This window comes from Colossoma macropomum, unplaced genomic scaffold, assembly GCF_904425465.1.
Source record: "Colossoma macropomum unplaced genomic scaffold, Colossoma_macropomum, whole genome shotgun sequence".
NCBI classification, from domain to species: Eukaryota; Metazoa; Chordata; class Actinopteri; order Characiformes; family Serrasalmidae; genus Colossoma; species Colossoma macropomum.
The window spans coordinates 5,491,779-5,512,520 of NW_023494810.1; the positions used below are offsets into that span (position 1 = coordinate 5,491,779).

The 20,742-nt window shown below is 40.3% G+C and overlaps 1 protein-coding gene across 1 annotated transcript in view; it reads left to right on the plus strand.

The window, feature by feature from the left end:
- camta1b (calmodulin binding transcription activator 1b) overlaps positions 1-20,742 on the plus strand; it is a 433,402-nt gene that overhangs the window by 186,292 nt on the left and 226,368 nt on the right. Inside the window, 1 exon segment of the mRNA XM_036559246.1 lies at positions 9,753-9,820. Coding sequence (XP_036415139.1) covers positions 9,753-9,820 — 68 coding nt within the window.

Here is a 20,742-nt window from a genome sequence, read left to right on the forward strand (position 1 = left end):
ATGCAAAGGAAACACAGCCATTCAGAGATCAGCAGGGCCAATTATGCTGTTTTTTTTCAGTTTGGTTTGTTCAGTTTGTCTTTTTTATTTTTATTACAGCTAACCCACACATTAGACTTCCATTCCATACGTTTCCATTAATAAAAATGTAATCATTTTGCATTGTTTCCTTGTAGTCTATAGACATTTATATAGGCTATAGACGTTTGTGAAGATTAAGCAATTCACGAGTGTGTTTTTTTTCACTGTTTGCATTTTTGCAATAGTTTTCATTCACATTAATAACCTTGAATCCAGACGTGGTTGTGTATGTGTCGCGAAGGAAACATGGAGTGTTCCATCAAATCTCCCTCCGGAGCTGAGCTGGCAGTGACTAGCCTGCTTCTGGATGCTCCTGCCTAAGATATGACCTTCACTCTGAGCCCCCTGTGACAAAGGGTGGGGCATATTCCTGGATGGTGTCGCTTTCTCTCTGGCCTCACTCTTTCACTCCGTGCTCCTCCATTGTTCTCCTTTTATCTAAATTTGGCCGGCAGCCCTGACTGCTGCCTGCTGCTGACGGCAGACGCAGCTCTGAGGATGCTCTCTCAGGAAGCGCTGCTCTGTTCTATACCTATCCCCCCATTTCAGCCCTCGCAGTCTGCGTGCTTCTTTATCCAGAGCTGTACGTTTTGTGTTTTGCTTTGGTGTTTTTAATTAATCTGTAGAGGCAGCTATTAATTGCAGTCGCTATCAATCTCCCTCACTTGCTGGAAAGTGAAGCAGCTATTTACTGCATGACTGTGCACGTGGGAGAAGACAACCAATTGGCCCGAGTTTAACAAGTGGAAAAGTTCAAAACAAATTAAAAACTTTTAGGGTCTGCGTGATTATAGGGAAATTGCAGTGACGATGAAACGTTAATTTGAGGAAGACAAGTTTCTCCATTTGTGGGGTTTCTGTCTTAATAAGCACTTTAGGCCTAATGTGTCAAATTACCTTTTTAAATTGAAAATGATTCACAAGCTTTAGTAAAGATTTCTTATCAGACAGAGTAAGAGGGACATAAAGAGGGGGTGGGGCGAAGAGAGAAGACAAAGGATAAAGGATATTATCAAACAGAATTGATGACCAATCAATATGAACATTGGCTAGGGTGTTTCAGCCACAGTGCACTTTTCATTATATTTGGGCAATGACATTTGATGAGTATATGAAAGCTTACAGACACTACCTAACCTCACCTTATGTGGAAAATTGCAGTCTATGCGGTCACATACAAAGAGAAGCACATTACCTGTAATGATGTGGTGACTATTTTCGGTAATGGCTGGCCTTCTACATCTCAATTTCTCACAGTCTCTCTCTCTCTTTCTCTCTCTCTCTCTCTGTCCCTCTCTCTTTCTTTCTCTTTTTCTCCCTTCCCACCCACTCAGCTAAGTGCTAACTGATAGTATCCCTTCAAATGATAGTTTCCTTTTTATCAGAGCAGGCAGTAGCCTTGGCCCTTGGACAAGAGAAAAACAATTTTGCTAAGTGCCAACTCCCTCCCGACCACTCAGCCTCCCCTGTCTGTCCTGTGCCTTTCCTACACTATAATACTCTATCCTTATCATTGCTTGGAGTTTTACAGCCCACCGAAACAAACAAATAAAGTAGTGTAGGGACATGGAACAGGGGGAAGGAAAGAAAGGTAACAGGGAGCATGTTAAAATAAAACAATGGTAGTATAAGAAAATAGAGAGTAAAATAAAGCAAGAAAGGAACAGGTGTGAAAGAAAAGCCTGGAATGGAAAAAAGAATGAGAAAGGAAATGAGAATAGAGGACAGTAAGGGTAGGCAATACGACAACAATCATTTCAAGATCATCAGGACACATTATATTATGATTATATAGTGGAGATCATTAATGATTGTAGAATAAAGAGCATTTACATATGTCATTAGAAAAGACTAATTAAAGAGAGCCTGTAAAAAACAACAATCAGCACATACACTGCATAGTAAATAGTATCTGATTGGAGATCAACCCAATATACCATCATTTTATTTTCTTATTCTGTTCATTTTTCCTGTAATAACTCGTTCGCAAAACCTCAGAAAAATGAAATGTCATGCCACATAGCTTATCATGAAAAAGCATTTAAATATCATGATTTCACCGTGTTGCCCACTCTTACAAAACAATCCGATTAAATCACTACCGTGGTCAGATTCTGAACGAGCTCTCCAGTGCAAGCTCTCAAGTTGCTTAGGGGCGGCCTGGCCGTCGAAGTGGCAGGAGTCCAGCAGCACAGCCAAAAGCTCCGATCTCCTTCAGGATTCTCCTTCGATTGCCGATCGATCCCTGCATGATATATCACCCAGCCCAACAGACGACAGTTTTGGCCCTGAGAATCTGAACTACTGCCATCAATGTCTGTGGAGCAACGAGGCAGTGCCAGACAAAAAAAGAGTGAACGTATGCATTTAAAAACATGCAGTGCCCAAGTTGGACCAGGCTCCCGGCCTCGCTGTTCGTTCATAATTCATCCCTACAAACCTGGAACCTGTTTCTCTCGTTAATATTAATAACCCAAAACAGACATGGCAGTCACGCAGCACCGCTAGCCTCTACACGCAACTGTTTACACTTGGTCCAGCAGCTGGAGCCTGAGGAGGAGCAGCATAGGTTGAGCTTAAACAGGTGCAGCTGGAGAAGTAACACCTGCCCGGCAGCTCGAGCCCCTTTGACCTTTAGACTTTTTGCATCCCACGACCTGCAAAGCACCGGTCATTTCCATTGCGGAAGTGACAGCCAGCTGTCTGGCTGAAGTGTGTTAGTAATGAAATGAGCAGGCGTTTAATATGTTCAGGGCAGCATTTGCTTCTTTAATACTACAACCTCAGGTGCCGAAGACAGGCCAGTTATTAGCCCGTTTTGTGGAAAAAAACTGCCTTGCTTTTGCCATTTGATGTCAGAACAAACCAAAAAAGTGTAAAATCCCTTTGATTCAGCATGTAAAGATAATTCTTTGCGTAACCAGCATTGTGTTTGATTATACATTTGCGAGTTCTGAGTATGCCTTCAGCATATGGCTGAGGTATGAAGAGAGAATGTATGACTGAAGGAGGCGAGAAAACTCTAAGAACTTGGGCTGGAGCTCTAGGTGGCTTCTGCTTTAAGCTAGAAGGCTGGAACCCCCTGTGATGAATAGAAGTAGGACTGACAGATAGAACTGAGAAACAGGGTGGAAATGGGGTGCAAAGACGTACAGGAAACAGAAGGTGGAGATGGGAAATTTATAGCACATTACATAAGAAGGATGTGAGGTTTCATGCACCCAAACTTCAGTTATTCCACGACTCCATATTGTGTAATTTAATAGACATAGCAAAGTAACAGTAATAACTGCATTTGAAAGGTAATATATGGGGCTGTTATTGGGTTTCCCCTATTGTGAGGACATGGTCAAAACTCAGAGTGGCAGCTTCTTCAGCAAAGATGAATTGTAAATGGCTGGCAGGTTTGAAAGCGCGTAATGACCTGGATTTCTCAGCTGAGGCATTTCCTCATACATGATTCTTTATAGTATGTCCCATGACAGCATGACTGCACATCAATCTCAGGCCACTATGATGTCCTTCTCCCCCTCAGCCACGGTCTCTCTCCTTGAGCTCCTCTCCAGCCAGGCTGAGAAGCTAAAGCAACTAATCAAAAGGAGCACTGGAGTGGCATCTCCACACAGAGGCTTGCAGGGGAGACATTGGTAAATGACAGTTAAGGGAAGTATTTATCTCCTCTGTGTAACAAGCTTCGGCCACTCCTCAGCATCACTTTGGAATTGAGGTGTGGGTGTATGTGAATATGTGTGTGTGTGTGTGTGTGTGTGTGTGTGTGTGGATAAGATTGGGATTGGAGTGGGGGCTGTGAGAGTTATGATTAATGACTCAATTTCCCCTTGCACTTTTTAAAGTGGTGTGTCAATTTACTTCCTGTGATTCCGTGATTTCTTCTTGACTGAGTGGGCGGGGAGAAAATGTAAAAGAATGAGATAGTGAATTTGATTATGATTATTGAGATGACTGTGGGAGGGCAGACTTACCATCACTTCTCATTACTGGTAAACCTGGGCGGGATACAGTTTTTTAATCAGGAGCCAACAATGCTCGAGGACACCGGAAATGTTGTAAAACCATCATGGAATATCCTTGATATGAACACAACGTGGTATGAGAGCTTAAGGGTTTGCGAGGAACCTTCGTATAATTGTCTTCTAGGTTATTTCGTGTGCTGGACAGGTCAGAGCCTCCCTTTCTGCCTTGTCTTCCCTCTCGTCCATTCACACCTCAGTCCCCTGGCTTGAGTGCCAGATCGGCCTGCCGGATCCCCCGGATTAGTCTGATTAAAAGTGATGCTGCTGGGGTTAAGGGAGCACAACCAAGCATGATTCATTTCACACTTACTCGAGATTTAAGCAGTTATGGTGCGGTTCAGTTGGGACCAAAGAGTGAGACTAATATTGATTTCTTACTTTGCCAGCTTGTGATTTTTGAAACTGGATTTTAGGGAACCTGAGAGAACTGTAGCGGAAGGCAGAGATCCGATGGAGATTTTAGGTAATGGAAGAGGTCACATATTAAAACCTCATACAGTGTAATTTACCTTTTGGGCAAAATGTGGAAGCAGTTTTCAATGGGCTGAAATATTCATACCTCTCCCTGTCAGCACCCTGGGGTAGTTTGAGTTTAAAAGTCCATTTGTTCTTTCTCACGTTACTTTTTTTTGGGATGGTCCCTCCTGATCAGTACCCTAAGGCCTTCCTTTTAGCATCCATGTTGAAGCAAAGCATGATTAATGCAGAATTTAATTATACACCAAATGTGAAAATGGATTATGCTATCAGTTTTAGAGCATTTGGCATTGTTAACGCGCCCACGGTGTAAAAATCTCTTAGTTCTGATCCAGAAGATTGTCGTTCAGCCTCTTTTTCTGTGTTGTCATTGTGGTCTTAACTAATTCTGACTCTGCACAGTGTTACCCATGACTATTCACGTAAACAACAAAGGCCTCCCCTCAACTCCAATGGAACATCTCCTTGATCACTTCAGCAAAGTGCTTCTTCATAGGGCACTTAATGCTTTGAATTAATAGTCACTGCAATTGAATGTGATGGCAGCTTGAATTTTAACCTGAGCTGCAAGCATCAAAACACATGGTTGCGCAGCATCTATTTTCAAGTATAAACTCAGATAATGGAAGTCATACTGTTTAAGACTTCCTCTTTCATATCGAAAACAACAATTGCAGGCCAGTGGCGGGTTTGGCCTTTTGAAAGCACCAGTAAGGTTGCTGATGTCTTCCTTTTTTTTCTGTGAAATTGTGAGACCACATTCAAGACTGATTTCCTCAAGAGGCCAATTTACATTTCATAAAGTCGAGCAACAAGCATTAAAGGCGCAAGCTAAAGGAGACGGCAAGAGAAAGAGACAGACGTCTTTTAGAAAGGAGGGCTGAAGAAGCGTGGGTTTTGTCTGGATCTCTCTCTCCCAGGCATTCGACTCCTGGTCCCACCCCCCATCCCCACTGTAGTTTAAAGAACACTTTGAGGAGTTTTCACATACGACGGCTTCTGAGATTCTGAGGGAATCTCATTGGCAGTCAGAGCGAGACCCAGGCGTCACCCTTCAGGTTAACTGTAGGTGAGAGAAACGCTTGCCTGGAGCAGGCTCACTGGAAGCTGAATGACTGGCCCCCAGGGTGGAGGGGAAGTCAGGAGGAGGGGGGAGGTGGGGGGATTCTTTGGCAGAACGCTGAAGCCTGCAGGCCTTCATCTTCATTTCAATGCAAAACTACTTTGTCATATAATCTCTGCAGTGACTACGGCTCTGAGTGAGGAGCGCTGAGTAGAAACATAATAGGAATAGTAAAGCACACGAAGAGGGGAGAGAGGAGGGCTGGGAAGAAAGTGACAGGGAGAAAGAAAGAGCAGGAACAGCAAGAGAGAAAGGACAGTAAGAACTAACAAGCCACCGAGAATTGATTCCTGAATAAACAGAATTTGACAAAAGCCCGGCTCCCCTTTAGTCGTCACCCATCTTTATTCCTGCTTGCCAGATTGTAGCAGGTCATTGTTTGTCTTTCACTCCATCTGAGGATGCGCCGGGGGACTCTGGGGGTCTTGACTTGACAACCAATCAGGCCGCGCTAATGAAAACCTGGCCCGGCGGTAAACAGGAAGACAAAAGACTGTGCACTATGGTCACAGAGGACGGTACAATACCAAGATGCTGGGACGTTTTCACAAAAACAGCTGAAACAATGGAGAAGGCACTTAGCTGACTTGAAGTTGATGCAGTGGCCTTAGTAGCCTCATGAGTTCTCCCTCGACTTTCAGCAGATAAAACTTGAGGGCAGCAAATCAAACTCGCTGAAACATTAAGCCTGCCACGGTTATTTTACTGCCGCCATTGAATTTCTGTTAATTTCTCTTGTCTTAAAGGTTATTGCCTCATGTCGTCAAATTACCGCAGAAGACTTTGAGGTAATTGTACCAACCTTTATAATAAGACTTTAGTGCAAGTAGCAAGTTTGTTTGTTCTTGTGTAATTTGCAAGTAAAATGTTGCTTTCAATGCCACATCTTTGACAAGCTCATTGACCTTCTGTTCGATGAAATCATATGATATACCCCTAAAACCTTCCATAAACGGAATCCTACTTAAACGTCCAACATAGATCTTTCTCTTTCTCTCCTCCCCCTTCTCTCCCATACTCATTCACATTCACCTTTTCTAACCTCAGTATAGTATTTTGTCACTGTCATGCCCATCTCATGCCCCCCCATCCAAGGATGGGAGCAAAGGGGTTGCTCATGCACCACACCAGGCATTCTCTAGACTCGGCCCACAGAGCATGTGGCTGTGACGCCGATATGGAGAAGTCGTTCAGCTGAGAATCCTGTCTATCCTGTGAGAAGCATCTTGATGTTCTGCCCTCTGCTACTGCTCCTTGCCTTTCCCTCTCTTTAACATGTCTCTCCTTTGCATAAGCCCTCATAAGGCACCTATAACATGCCGTGATGAAGTTGTTAACCTTTCCGTGACATGCCTCGACTCTATGTGCTAGACGTTTGGACACGTATTCCACTCATGCCTTGCTCAACCGCGACCATCGGCGCATAAAATGAGCCCTGAGTCTCTCCAGTGATCTCTGAATTCAAGGGATGAGCGACTGCTCTGCATGTGAATGCTGTCTTAAGCTGCCTCTGCACCTTCATGCAGTGGTTACGTGGTGAGATGGAGCAGCCTGGCTACGACTTTTCAAAAAGAAAGATGGAGCGATTTCCGTTCCAGTTGCAGTTACACTGAAGCATTAACAACTACATATAATATTACATTTTTCAGTGTTTATTGAGTCCACACTTTCATTACAGCTTGTTTTTGGGAGATTTGCTTTCAGTTTTCCAAGAGATCTGCAAGGATTTTCAAAGTAGAGTCTTAGAAGTTGGTTGCATTTTCTGCTTCTTACAGTCCAAGTAATCCAAGTTTTTTAAGTTTGATCAGCAAATTTTAGTTTGACTTGCAAATGTTCTTGTCAGTAGCTTTGTTACAGATTTTTTCAGATCCAAACCAAAAGTGGAGCTTGATTTTCTCCTCTCTCTCAAAGATGAAAGCTTTGAGTGCTGTTTATCTGACGGTGACAGTTTTGGTGTTCGCCAGGTCTCGCATGGTTGTCAAGAGTTCCATTTTTTTTTAAAAATTTAAGAAGTTTTGAACTCCAGTTTTGGGAACTCCTGTTTTTCCCCTTATTTTCATATGATTTCCCCTTTCCTTATGCAAGCTGATTATCTTATATCTAATCTCAGCAATATTATGTTAGATATTATGTTTCCTCCATATCTTCATCATCATTGGCCTGGTACTGCAAGCATTTCCTGAGGAGAGAAGAAAGAACAGTCAGTCAGATCGTGGTCACGAGAACTAACCAACGTTTGGGGACATCTTGGCTTCAATTAAGTCAGAACAGACTACCTGCCAATTGCAGATTTTGCAAAGAACAGATTAATTTAATCCCAAACACATCTACACAGACTTCAGAAGTTTCTGATCTGCAAAGTTACGGCCATAAATCAACAGTCTGTCTGTTCGCGTCTGTAAATCCATTTGTCTGTAAACGTGCTTGTGTGATTTGATTCTGAGCCTGAGAAGTCTATATTTCACATTTTGGTGTTATGTGGCTCATCACCCACCTGAAACAAATGGTTACCTCGCTTTGGAATTTTGTGGGCTACAGTCGGGTTCAAACAGAATTTTCACTTTTGGGTGGACTCTGACGTTACTGATGTTGTTGTTTTTAATATACCCAGCTTCAGTTAGCTGCAACATAGCCTAGGTCGGCAGGGTAGCATTTTAACCCACTGGGGTCCACAAACTTGCCCGGATGTGAAATTCGATGTGTTGTATATGTTTCTCTAGAAAATATGGTTAAAACATGTCTGTATCTGTAGAGTCGCCCTTCCATCTTATCACAAGATCGTACATGACACATCCAGACTAATCAGGCTATGAAGAGGGGTTGAGGTACACGTCACTTACCTGCCTCATCTGAAACTCTTTTCCTTATTCAGTCAACATCGGAGACAAATGTGAAATGATGTGCAAAAGGTTTACAGCTGCTGAAGTTGCTGCAGCAGTTTTGAAAAGTAGCGACAAAGATAATAGACCATTTTGATATGAAACATTTGAGTATCAAATGCCTTTTCTTATCTTTAAGAAGATATGCAAAAAGCAAGAAAATGCCTTTAGATCCAGAGGGTTAAACAGAAACTCGACATTATGAAGCAACTATAACAAATAAATAATAAAAATGCATAATGAATAATTTACATATTTCTGTAGTTTACCATTTGGTCAAATGGTTTTTTGACCAGCGTTCTGTAAAACAGAAACCTCGCAGCACTCCCTGTGAATAAACATTTTTGGGCGGAGCATGGATAGATCCGTCGGAACGCTCCCCAGCCCCCAAGGCTGTGTAATCTCGCTCCCAGCCGCTGCTCAGTGTGCAGCATGAGGGGCTGACGAATGACCCAGAGAGACGGCTGAGCTCTGGCATAGCAATGGTCATCATCAGGTCATCTGAAAACATTCAGAGCTCTTTTATCTCTGCTCCAAGAGGCCAGTCGGGATGCATACCTCTGGGTCAGCCCCATCCTTTGCAGGCAGGGCTTGACTGAGTGAGGGTGTGTAATGCTGGGCAGCAATCACAGTTAATTATGCTGTTTCGTGGATTTTCAACAGAGTCCATTTTTACAAGGATTAGCAAGTCAGGCTGTTATAGTATAGCAGAACAAATTGAGAAACTCACCATGCTTGGATACATTTTCAAGCATACGGTACAGTTGATGGACTAGAGAATGTGAAGAGTGGCGTCAGCGAGGGACCTCATGAAAACCCCTAGCTGAGGGTCTGCTGAGGCCGTATTTTTGTAACATCAGTCGAAGGTTATGCTCCCTAAAGTGTGATCAAAGTACCCATGTCTCCCCAGCACAATAAAGGGAAAAGATTACTTGTCCTAAACGCAACTTCCCCGCAAAGTGGAGAATGAAACATTCGAAGCTAAAGCCATTGACGTCGCCGTCATTTCGCTCACTGCTCTTTCGAGTGTGACAGACTTTTGCTTTGTTTACCTTGATGTTATCAACAGGTGAATACGTGAGTTTTTGAAAGTAAGATCAAGGAGCGTGCCAGTGCTGGATAAAAATCTGAAGTTCTCTTGTTTTCCTTTTATTCCAGGAGATTGCTGCCTACTTGATATCATTTGAAAAGCATGAAGAGTGGCTAACGACATCCCCTAAAACAAGGTAAGGCATCTCACTCTACTACCTCGAGTGTGCAGGTATGGGCGCTTCTTAAGAACACAATATATTAACACCTCACCTGAAGGGCGAAGTAGCTCCTCTTTTTACAGCCAACAATTTCTGCGCTTTTTGGTAGGATGTCCAGACAGATAATGGAATATTAATGGCCACTTATGATGTGAGATGTGGCCAGGCCTATTAGCGTAATGCTCTCTTTTCTCACTAGTGCCATTAATGTGGGTGTTAATGTGTCGGGCTCGCACAACATATCATTCCATCAGTGAGAGGCCTCAACACAAAAATTAAAGTTTTTACTTGATCTGTGGCAATAATGAAAATGGTTTTTGCTCTTAATGCTAATTCTATGTCTATCATAAAATATTCTAACAGTAATGATACAATTGTAGGCTGGGTAGAGGCTGAGACAGTTGCTATATTTTGTATAACTGGTGCATGTTTCAGAGAGGAAATAGCGCCAGCTGAAATGTTTTGATGTCTTTTAGCTGCAAAAAATTAGATCTATACTTAAATGTTTTACAGTATACTGTGATTCAAAATTAGCGTACAATTAACAAGTGCATTTAAATGTAGCAGTTCCATTAAAACAGAAAAGTGAAGCTGTATAGATTCAAATATTTAAGCAGTGAATATGTACAGTATATGCAGTGTGGAAACTGTACTCAGAATAAGCAGCAGAAAGCTTGAGTAGAAAATCAGAGGGAAACAAATGTACACAAACCGCCACTGGGGACATTTTGGGTCTAAGCAGTGTTTACATGAGTCAGTGGCCTGGGGTTACCTGTCTGGTGCTTGGCCCCGTCATTCACAGGACTGTGTATATATAACCGAACACAGAGGCCAAGTACTAAGATCATGGAACGTAGAAACAAACTTATTCACATTATGCTCCACCAGTTCCAGCACCAGAGTTTTTTTTTTGGCACATGTTTCAGCAATATTTAGAAACCCAGCACTAGTATTAGGCATAACAGTAATCAAGTGAGTCATAGCGTATACACTGAGTTGCCAGTTTATTAGGTCCGCCTACCTTGTACCTACACTCCCTGGCCATTTTGTAAGAAACGCCTACGATATAGGTGCACTTTGTAGGTGTACAGTTACAGACTGTAATCCATCTGTTGCTGCAAAGATTTGTTACCTTGCCCATTAATGGACTTAACTACCACTATTGGACCAACACAGTCCAGATATTATTTGTATGGTGGAGCATTCTCAGCACAGCAGTGGCACCAACATGGTGGTGGCATGGTAGTGTGTGTAGTGCTGGTATATGTGTATCTGAACAGCATTGCTGGTGTTGAACAAAGTGCACTTTCAATCTGTAGCACATTTGATGGTCATGACTCACACAAATTGTGGAAAGGAAAACAAACTGTAATTCTTCAAAGTATAAAAAGTGGCCAGTACAATATGTGAAACCCCAACAATCTGGTTCTTGATACTTATACCAGCTGGTGTGCATACCGTTACAATGCACCCTATCATGAGACCACCATGTCCTGAGAATAGTCCACCACTCAAATATCTTGTGGTCCTATGCTTAAGTGTAGGTATTTGTAATAAACTGGCAACTGAGGGTCAAATGTGTGTACGAAGGCAAGTGCAATGTAAAATGTGCTTAGATGCATCTAGGGCTGGGCGATAAAACGATAATGATAATTATCTGATTTAAGATAAGATAAGAAATGTTCTATAAATGTTCTATATAGTAGACCATTCTCACACTTCTACGTTTAGCGACTGCTCTGGTGGCATTCTCTACAGCAAGGAAAGCGACACTACTCTGCTGTCGCCACGAGAGGGCGCACTTCTGAGTTTTTCAACATGATTAGAGAGGGAGGAGGCAAGGAGTAAAATGAAATATACTTTAGCAACGTCTGAAACGTGGAGTTATATATTCCCTGTTTGAGTTGAGCGATCAGTGATCTGCTCTCCTGAGTGATGAGGTAAGTGGCGTAACTGTACCGTCCTACAGCGAACTCACTCCATCCTAACATCCTAACAAGTTTTAGCAGCGTTAAATCATGTCTGTTCCTCACAACTACAGCGCTGTTACAGCGCTCAGACAGTCATGTTTGAGTATTAGTGCATTCCCAAGCAACAAAAGTGAAAGAAAGAAGTGGGTTCATTCAACTTACAGTCCTGATTTAAACAAAAGTAAACGGAGGACTCTGTGTGGCATTGGAGAGTGGGAGAACGCTAGTTTCTAGGCTCTATCACTCGCACAGGTCGCGTGTTCTGACCATAAAGGATAGTTTGAAACAGCAATTGACCACTCAGGAGCCAAAATCAGCCTTCAAACTTGAAAGAAATAATGAATTGACATTTAGCTATATGTATCGATATCGACTGATATGAATTTTTTATCGTAATAACGTTTTTGGCCATATCGCCCAGCTCTAGATGCACCTGAAATTCATTTCTGATTTATTAAGGCTGTTGCTAACGAAACTGCATGTACGACAGCTTACTAACGGGCTTGCAATCTGTATAAAATGTGGTGACATACTAGAGCCGTCAAAGCTCAGGCCAAAAGTAAAAAATAAAAGTTTAGGGTCAAAATGTTAATGGTGCTAATACATTTCTGTCACACCACAACATTCTACAGTTCTACAGCAGCTAATTTAAAAACAATAACATGGATTGCAAGCACATATTGCGGCTTCTTCAAGACACTTTTTGTGCTGTGTCTGGTCCTGAGAGTTGATACAGTGTTATTTTTTCTTAGCACACACCTCTGTTTAGCTGCCGTCTGCTACAATAGTTAAAGTAAGTCTCCAAAAACACACCTACTACTAATAACAGACAATACTGCTCATAAGCGCCGGGGCTTAAAAGGCTAAGAACATTTTACACAAAACAGGCCATCATTGCTCATATGTTAGTAGTTCAGATGGAATGTGTAATCGACTACACTTCCAATATTTCCACCCATTTTCTGTGCAATCCTCCTATGATCCTCACTCAAATGCATATGTACGAGGGAGTTTTTCCATGCATGTGGTCCATAAACCACATATTTAGGCTTGTGTGCCAGTTTCATGTAAAACGTGGGCAGAATGCGTCTGATTTACACCTGAAACTAGCGTAAAAGGCTGAGTACATCAAGCCCTGAGTGTGTAGTTTAGCAGTAGCTCTCTTTTTTTGTTATATAGTATTACGTCCTCCGTCAGCACTAGAGCCACTGTGTAATGAGGTGGGAGAGAAATTTGATATAGTACAATATTGCAATATTTTCAGTTTGAAAAAGAGTATTAGTACATGTAGACCCAAGTACCAATATTTTATTATTTCATTTTGAATATCGCTTTTGTCAGAACAAAACATTGTATCTCCAAAATGATAACTTTACAGGACAAAGAAAAAAACATACTTTACTTTAAATGTAAGTCAACAGAACCAGATTTTTTTTTTCTAAGTCATTTTTGGCCATTTCTTTTGGTCCATTCATCATGACATTTCCACACAATGTAAAGGGCAACAGGTATTTTTAAGTTATGTCAAAAACCGGACAATGACAAAAAAGGAGATACAAGGTTTTGTTCTGACAACAGCAATAATTTTTATGGTTAATTGATAGAGTTCTAGATTACTACAATGCATTTCTTTCTTAATCCATGACATGTCAGCATTTCTTCCGTGTAAGTGCAAGGGTTTTGAGTGCAGCATTCCCAGGCACGGTTAGATAGCATAGTGGACAGAGCGCTTGGGAGAACGTGGTTCCTACCTTTTAGGAAGGGATGCAGGTAATAGTGCGACTAGATACCTATAAGAGTTACTGAAAGAGGCTTCTACACTACATTTGCTTGCTATTGTAAATTGCTCTAGAAAAAAGCATTTCTTTAATATGAAGGGATACAAATGTTTGTCTGCTTTATATATGAAAAAAAACATCTGCCAAATACAGGGTGATTCAAAAAGATTAATTCGATTTCAAAATGATGTATTTTACTTGTAAATCGTTACAGAACAATGCAGTAAACTGCAAATGGTTTAATTGAGCATAACGTTTATTATGTAATTTTACAAGTGCTCAATATGAACCTCCTCCAGCTGTACGGACAACACACGGCGTGAGATCTGGTGATGCTGGTGAACTTTTTCTTGGAACTGTTAGTACCAATCAGAACGCTCTGAGCTGTTGTAGGTTTACTGCCATACTGACAGTCATAACCTATATGATCCCCTCTTTCAATTGGTATTGTGATTGGTTCCTAGGCGCCACACGGTTATAAAAATATGACACTTTGAAATCGGATGAAACTTTTTGAATCACCCTGTAGATGAATGTAAGGCAGTTTTTAATGCTGATTTGTCAACATCGCAGTTCTGTTTTTCTGCACTAAAAATTATAAATACAAACTGCATTAAACGTTGAAACATTTTCTTTTGGAGGAATAATCTGCAATCAGAAATAATAACTTGCACTATATTGCAATCTATAAATAGCAGAATAGAATTGTGTGGTATCACGATAATATCGTATCGCGGGACCTGCAGCGATTCCCACCGCTATTGTTTGAGGACCATTTCAGCAAGTTTTCATTATGTCTGAAGACCAGTTTAATTTCGAAGCCGAGGGCAAAGGTTGAGCTCTGTGGGTCATGTGAGGTGATCATTTGCAGAAAGTTTTGATGATGAAATAGTAATGATATGATAACAGTGAGTGACAGCATGAGGACACAGCGCAGCAGGGAATAGACTGCTGGGTTGGCTGCACGACACACACACCGCACACACAGCCTTTCACCGCCCCCGGCCTGCCTTTACATAATGGGACTGATTTCAATGTGCGATTTGCCATGGCTGTTTAATGCAGCGAGTGGTTTTCCTGGTCTTAATGAAGCCACTGTTACTCGGGGCTGTCTTCAGGGGTCACAACCAGTGTGAGCTCCGACTCGCAGCGATGACTGGGGACATGCGGCAAACACCACCCCCACACACACTCTGGAGCAGTGATATTACCGCTGACATGCATACACACAGCAATGTGTGGCAAAGGAAAGAGCCTCATTATGCTAGGCTTTGCTGGAGCTGGATTAGCAGCTTAATGCTTATCTTACTGTTTTATTCAAGTTGGACATTTGTGTCTAAGTTGGACTTCATCTACTTTTTTTATCACATCCTGGTGAAGTCAACACACATTTGTGTGGTGTAATGTGGGAGGACAGTTGGGGCTATTTTTTACACAGCCCTCCTTCTTTTTTTGTTTTGTATAGTGTCTCATTTCCTTTTCTCTGTTTTTCTCAGTCTTGACACTGGTTACACTTTATATATCAGCTTGAGTTTATTATTTCTGCACATTGCTTTGGCATGTAGCTAGTCAGTTTGTGTTAATATTACACCAGCATTTTTTTAACAAAATCTATTCCTGCTGCATGTCTGGCATATGGTCAGTTACTATAGACAATAATTCTAATGCATTTCTCTAAGCTTAGTTAAAAAAAGAACAGAAAATCTGATTAAACACACTTTTGTAATAGAAACCAGTGGGTAGTTACTTCATTATTCACTTGAAATTCAGAGATGTCACAATAATGCTTTCTCTGTGCCAGTACCACTGTTGCAAATTCAGGTGAGACGCCCTTACTTTTTGTGAAAGAACTGTCAGATATCAGTTATTATGTAAATATCAGTTATTCCCATACATTTTAAAATGCCATTAAAAGCCAGAATTGACTGTTGTTTTGTTCAGTTGCAGTCAGTAATGACAAAAAGCACAAAACATACAGCCTTGCCTCTTTGTTACAAAAGAAATTGCTGTTTTCAAAACTTCTTTACTGGACTATGATTACTTGTTATGTAAATGCAACAACAGTTATTAATAATAATTTAATAGTCCTTCTTATTTCAGTTCACCGACATCACATTTATCATTATTGAAGTATTTTATACCATTTTTTATGTAGGTCAGCCTAGGAATTGTGACACAGTGAATGGAAATAAATACCATTGTAATAGACAATGACATTGAATGTCTGTGCTGGTCATTTACGACATCAGTATTATTATTATTATTATTATTATTATTATTACTATTATTATTATTATTATTATTATTATTATTAGATAGATAGATGGATGAATGGATGGATGGATGGGTGGATGGATGAATAGATAGATAGATAGATAGATAGATAGATAGATAGATAGATAGATAGATAGATACATACATACATACATACATAAATAGATACACACATAGATACATAGATAGATAGATCACTTTATTAATCCCAGAGTGAAATTCTTCTATTGCAGCAGTACAAAGCACAGTAAAGAGCAAAACAAGAGCAAAATGAACAGGAGCAAAGTATTGTCACACAGTATTTACAGATAATTAGAAAGGAAAGCTAAATAATAAATTTAAATAAAATAAAATAACATAACATAAAATATACTAAAAGCAATAAAAATAATGTGCAGTACAAAAATTAGAAAGTAAATTGCATAAATACTATGCAGTTGACAATGCAGTGGTGCATGTCCGCTCCAGTGAATAAATATATTTTATTTTTATTATTACATTAATGTAACATAACCATATTGTTCCTGTTTTTGTTTTAATAATTATTTTTAAAAACATTAGATATCTGTATGATACAGTAAATATCAGTATGATACATTTTTCCCTCTGATATCCAGTCCGGCATTTTCTGCTAATATCGGCCCAATACCAATACATCACTATCAGCGCATTCTTTACTTACTACATAAGCCAGTGGGCAGCTGGTTCAGCCCTGGCACCTTAGCTTCTAGTATAAGTGTGTTCGTGTTCTTTTACTTAGTATAGAGAAACACAGATAGATAACGGGTTGAAAAACACTGATATTCTTTAAACCTTGTGAACTCCAAGGGTCTGTGTTTGGCCCACACTTCAATTCATCACTCTTCTGACTGCATGACTTGCAGATTAGTTTAATTGTAGTTCCTGAGTAATGTGTAGTAGTTACTAAATTATATGTCCTAATTAGGGCTGAATAATTATCTTGCAGTTTATGGTGTTAAAATTGATGCTCATTTTACTCATTAATAGTGTTGTTTTTCTTGAATATGCTGTAAACTTAGCTTAGCAGTGACCACACAGTTTACCCATGCATGCATTTAATATTCTCATGAAGTGGGCGTTTGTGTTTGTTTATCTCCATCTCTGCATCTGCGTTGGCATGCACTTTGCTGTGTGTGTGTGTGTGTGTGTGTGTGTGTGTGTGTGTGTTTGATATGAATCTTGGCACAACCTCCGCCATGTGTGTACCACTAAAGGCGCTCTAACTGCAGGCAAAACGCCATGCGGCACAAAGTCCCCCCACACAACCAATTAGAGCTCTCTCCGTCTCTGGCTCTCTCCTTCCCCCCCAGTCAGCCCTCACTCAACACTGCTGCCAGGCGGCCTGGACGATTAAACAATAACGATAGTTATTGAAACTAAGCATTTTTTTCAATATTGAAAATCTGCTTTTGAGGTGCTATCTGTTCTGTTCTGTAGGCTTGAAGTTTGGAAACTTGTTGCTTCAGTTCACTAGATAGGGATGTTTGGCGTTTACTTGCTCGATGGAGAGGGAGAAGAAGTCTAGCCATTCACTTGCAACAGCACAAACTATTATGACAGTTTGGGTAGTTAGTATTTCTATCAGTATGAAAAATTATAGAGTAAAAGTATTTATTGTCGCAATCATATAGATGCCCTGTGCTTTGTGTGTTCTTTATTTCATGACAAATGGAATAAAAGTGGTCCAAAATTACTTAAAATATGTTTTAACTGACCTACATTTAAAGCTAAAAAAGTTCTTTTTTTCTTGCAAAGAGATTTTAGAGATTTTTTTTTAATTTGATGTAATATTTACTTATACTTTTCATCATTTTATGTAGGGATGCACAATGATATCAGAATCATATCGGTATCAGCAGATTATTGTTAAAAAAAATAAATTATCGGATATCAGATATATAATTAGAACTGAGCAATATTCCAAACTAATAACGGATGACAAATTTATTATACTCCGTATTTATTATACTGAGGTGTTTATATTCTCACTCTACTCAACAACCTGATGGAAAATCTCTGTTTACATGCTCACTACAAGTAATCCGATCCAAAATGACGCGAATGCGTAGAGAACCACTTAGTGTAGACGTTACCATGACAACGAGCACCACGTGAGTCCAGTCAGAGTGAGACAAGCAGCAGTGAGCAGTGTTTGTGTTTTTAATGACTTTAAAATGATGTCAGACTCAGGAAAACGTCCTTCACATGTCCTTATTAAAGAAGGCCGAGAGGAAGACGTCGCGTTCCGAGACATATAAGTTGGACGTCCGTCCCACCACCGTCTTTTAAAGATCAGAGCATAAACTTCGTCTCCTCTGCAGACCAGTTTCTGCTCCGCCATGTTGAACGGTGTAAACTTTCACTATGACGCGACGAACATGATCAGAACATACTTAAACTTTCTGATAGGGAAATGTAATCAGATACAGGAGTTTACACGGATATTATTCTTCTATTTAACTGATTATTTACAGGATTACCCACCTCGATCAATCGGATAGAAATTGTGTTCTGAATGGGCTCAATCTGACTAGGCTATTCCGATTGAGGTGTGTACACGGAAGTATTCCATTCCGATTGATCAGGCTGCACGTTAACGCGGCTAGTGACTGATTTTTAAAGAGTGTTTTTTGAGAGTGGTTTCGTAAAGCTGTGGTTAGTCTTACTGCTTCTGTTCAATAACAGGCTGGTTTCTTTTTTGTTGTTTTACATTCAGTAATGTTTATTATTGTCAAATCTTTTTCATTCATATTCATTACTCTTTATTCATATTGCTCTTGTGTTCTTGTTTGGTTATCTGGTGTTGACCAAACACAAGTCATGTTTCCTCTCAAGCTTTATTCTTCTTGCTCTTAGGGAGATTTTTCTAGACTTGCTCATTCAGGCCTTGGGCCTGGATTTTCTGTAAAGTTGCTTTGTGAAGTTTGTTGTAAAAACCGCAATATAAATAAATTGTGACTTGGCTTCATTTTCTAGGTGCAAATGAGTGAACACATCATCTACAAGGAACACACATAAATATGGTATTTTCTGTGAATTTCAGTGCACAGTTTCTGTTTATTTGTTGAGTTTAACATAGTAGAAAAAAATCATAATATACAGTGCTTCAAAACTTTTTCACAGGTCACTTTTTTTTTTCTAGCATGTTAAATTCAGCAAATAAACAGTAATTGTGTATTAAAATGTGCAGATGTGTGCTCTCTGTACAGGACGTAATTTGACCAGGGGCACTCAAACTTATGCACATAAGTATACACCTCTCTGTAATGCTAACCCAGATAGATTTACTACATTTTGTAGGATACTGTAGATACTTGTACATGTTGTAAATGTGTGTGTTTCAGCATTGACAAACATGTACATGAACACTATCGGATATCGGCATCAGCCCAGAATTCCCATATTGGTGCATCCATAATTTTATGTTCTGTCTTGATTTTTTTTCAGGGTTCAAAATATTTGAAATTGAGAATTAGAAAAAGCACTTAATTATCAAGAGTTATCAATATTGAATGATATGTTTATATGTAATTTTTGGCCATTTTGCACAGCCCTTCTTGCTAGAACCCTTCTTATGCCTCTCACTCTTATCTCCGCGTGAAAAGGCAAAAAAGACCATTTTCCAGTGAAATAATGGCAGGTAAGGCATACCGACACATGTCTGATGCTGTTTTGTCAAAGCTTCATTTAGCTGATCTCCTTTGTGTCTTTTTCTTCCTCTCCTCCCTTCTGCGAGAAGAATGCGGGGATTCTCTACTCGTAATTAAACTGCATCTCCCGCTCGTTCATGTGCAAACGCACTGCAGGCACTTTGAAAGCGAACTGATGGAGGAGTCAGAGTGCCTTCTCTCTCCGGATTTGCGTTCTGTGTCATCATGTTCGAGTCTGCACTTCTGACTTTTTCGCTTCTTTTCAGTGTCATTAATGACAAAAGCATGGCTAGGATGGTGTGGTAAGGGACGGCTTTTCTTTCAGTAAAGCAAGACTAATTCACCATAATCAAGTTATGGTAAAGTATTTCTTGCTCTGCTTACAAACACTAATGTGGAACAGATTGAGCTTGTTTCAAAGTGGGACATGTTTAAGGTAAAATTACTACATGTTTTAATGACAGCCAGTGAGAAGTTCTGCAGGTTTAGGGTCCGTGTATCTTTTGGTCATTTGATTTTCTGCTGGAGCCTATCCCAGCTGTCATTGGGCAGAAGGCAGGATAGAAAAAGAAATGGTCTGTATATTATTTATCCAAATTAAAAATTTCTGTAACTTGAACTGGAAATAAACATGCAGATGGCACGTACGGTCGCAGAAGCTCAGAAATCAGGCAGTAAAAAAATGATAAAGACACAAAAGATCGGGAATGAATGTTGACAGGTCTAGTCAGGCATTTTGGGAGATTATATGACTTTTTATAGGTGTTTGAATATCTGATGTGGCTATTCTATCAGCAAAAACACTGAAGTGATGTGGGGAAGAGACTCTACAGCATTTAACAGCTAAATAAAAGAGAAATGAAAGTCATGCTGCCCAGTAATGATAAGAAAAATTAATACTGTATTGTCACGTCGTCAGACGTAAACAGCTGCAGACTCAAGAATTAAAGCTGTGAGCCGTTCTGTGTTCATATTGTTCTTATAATACTGTGGCAGCTGCCACTGGCTCCGGTTTTGGAAATGGAGCTTTATAAGGCACCAACCGAGTGCGGCACCAACAACCAGCGCCTTCCTCACATTAAACTCTCACTGCGAGACTCTGTGTTCAGCTAAGGTCCTGTTCTGCTGTTTGTTGTGAAAGAAAAGTCTGGATTAACCATTATTTACACACAGAAACAACCGAAATGGCAAATGTATCTGTAGTG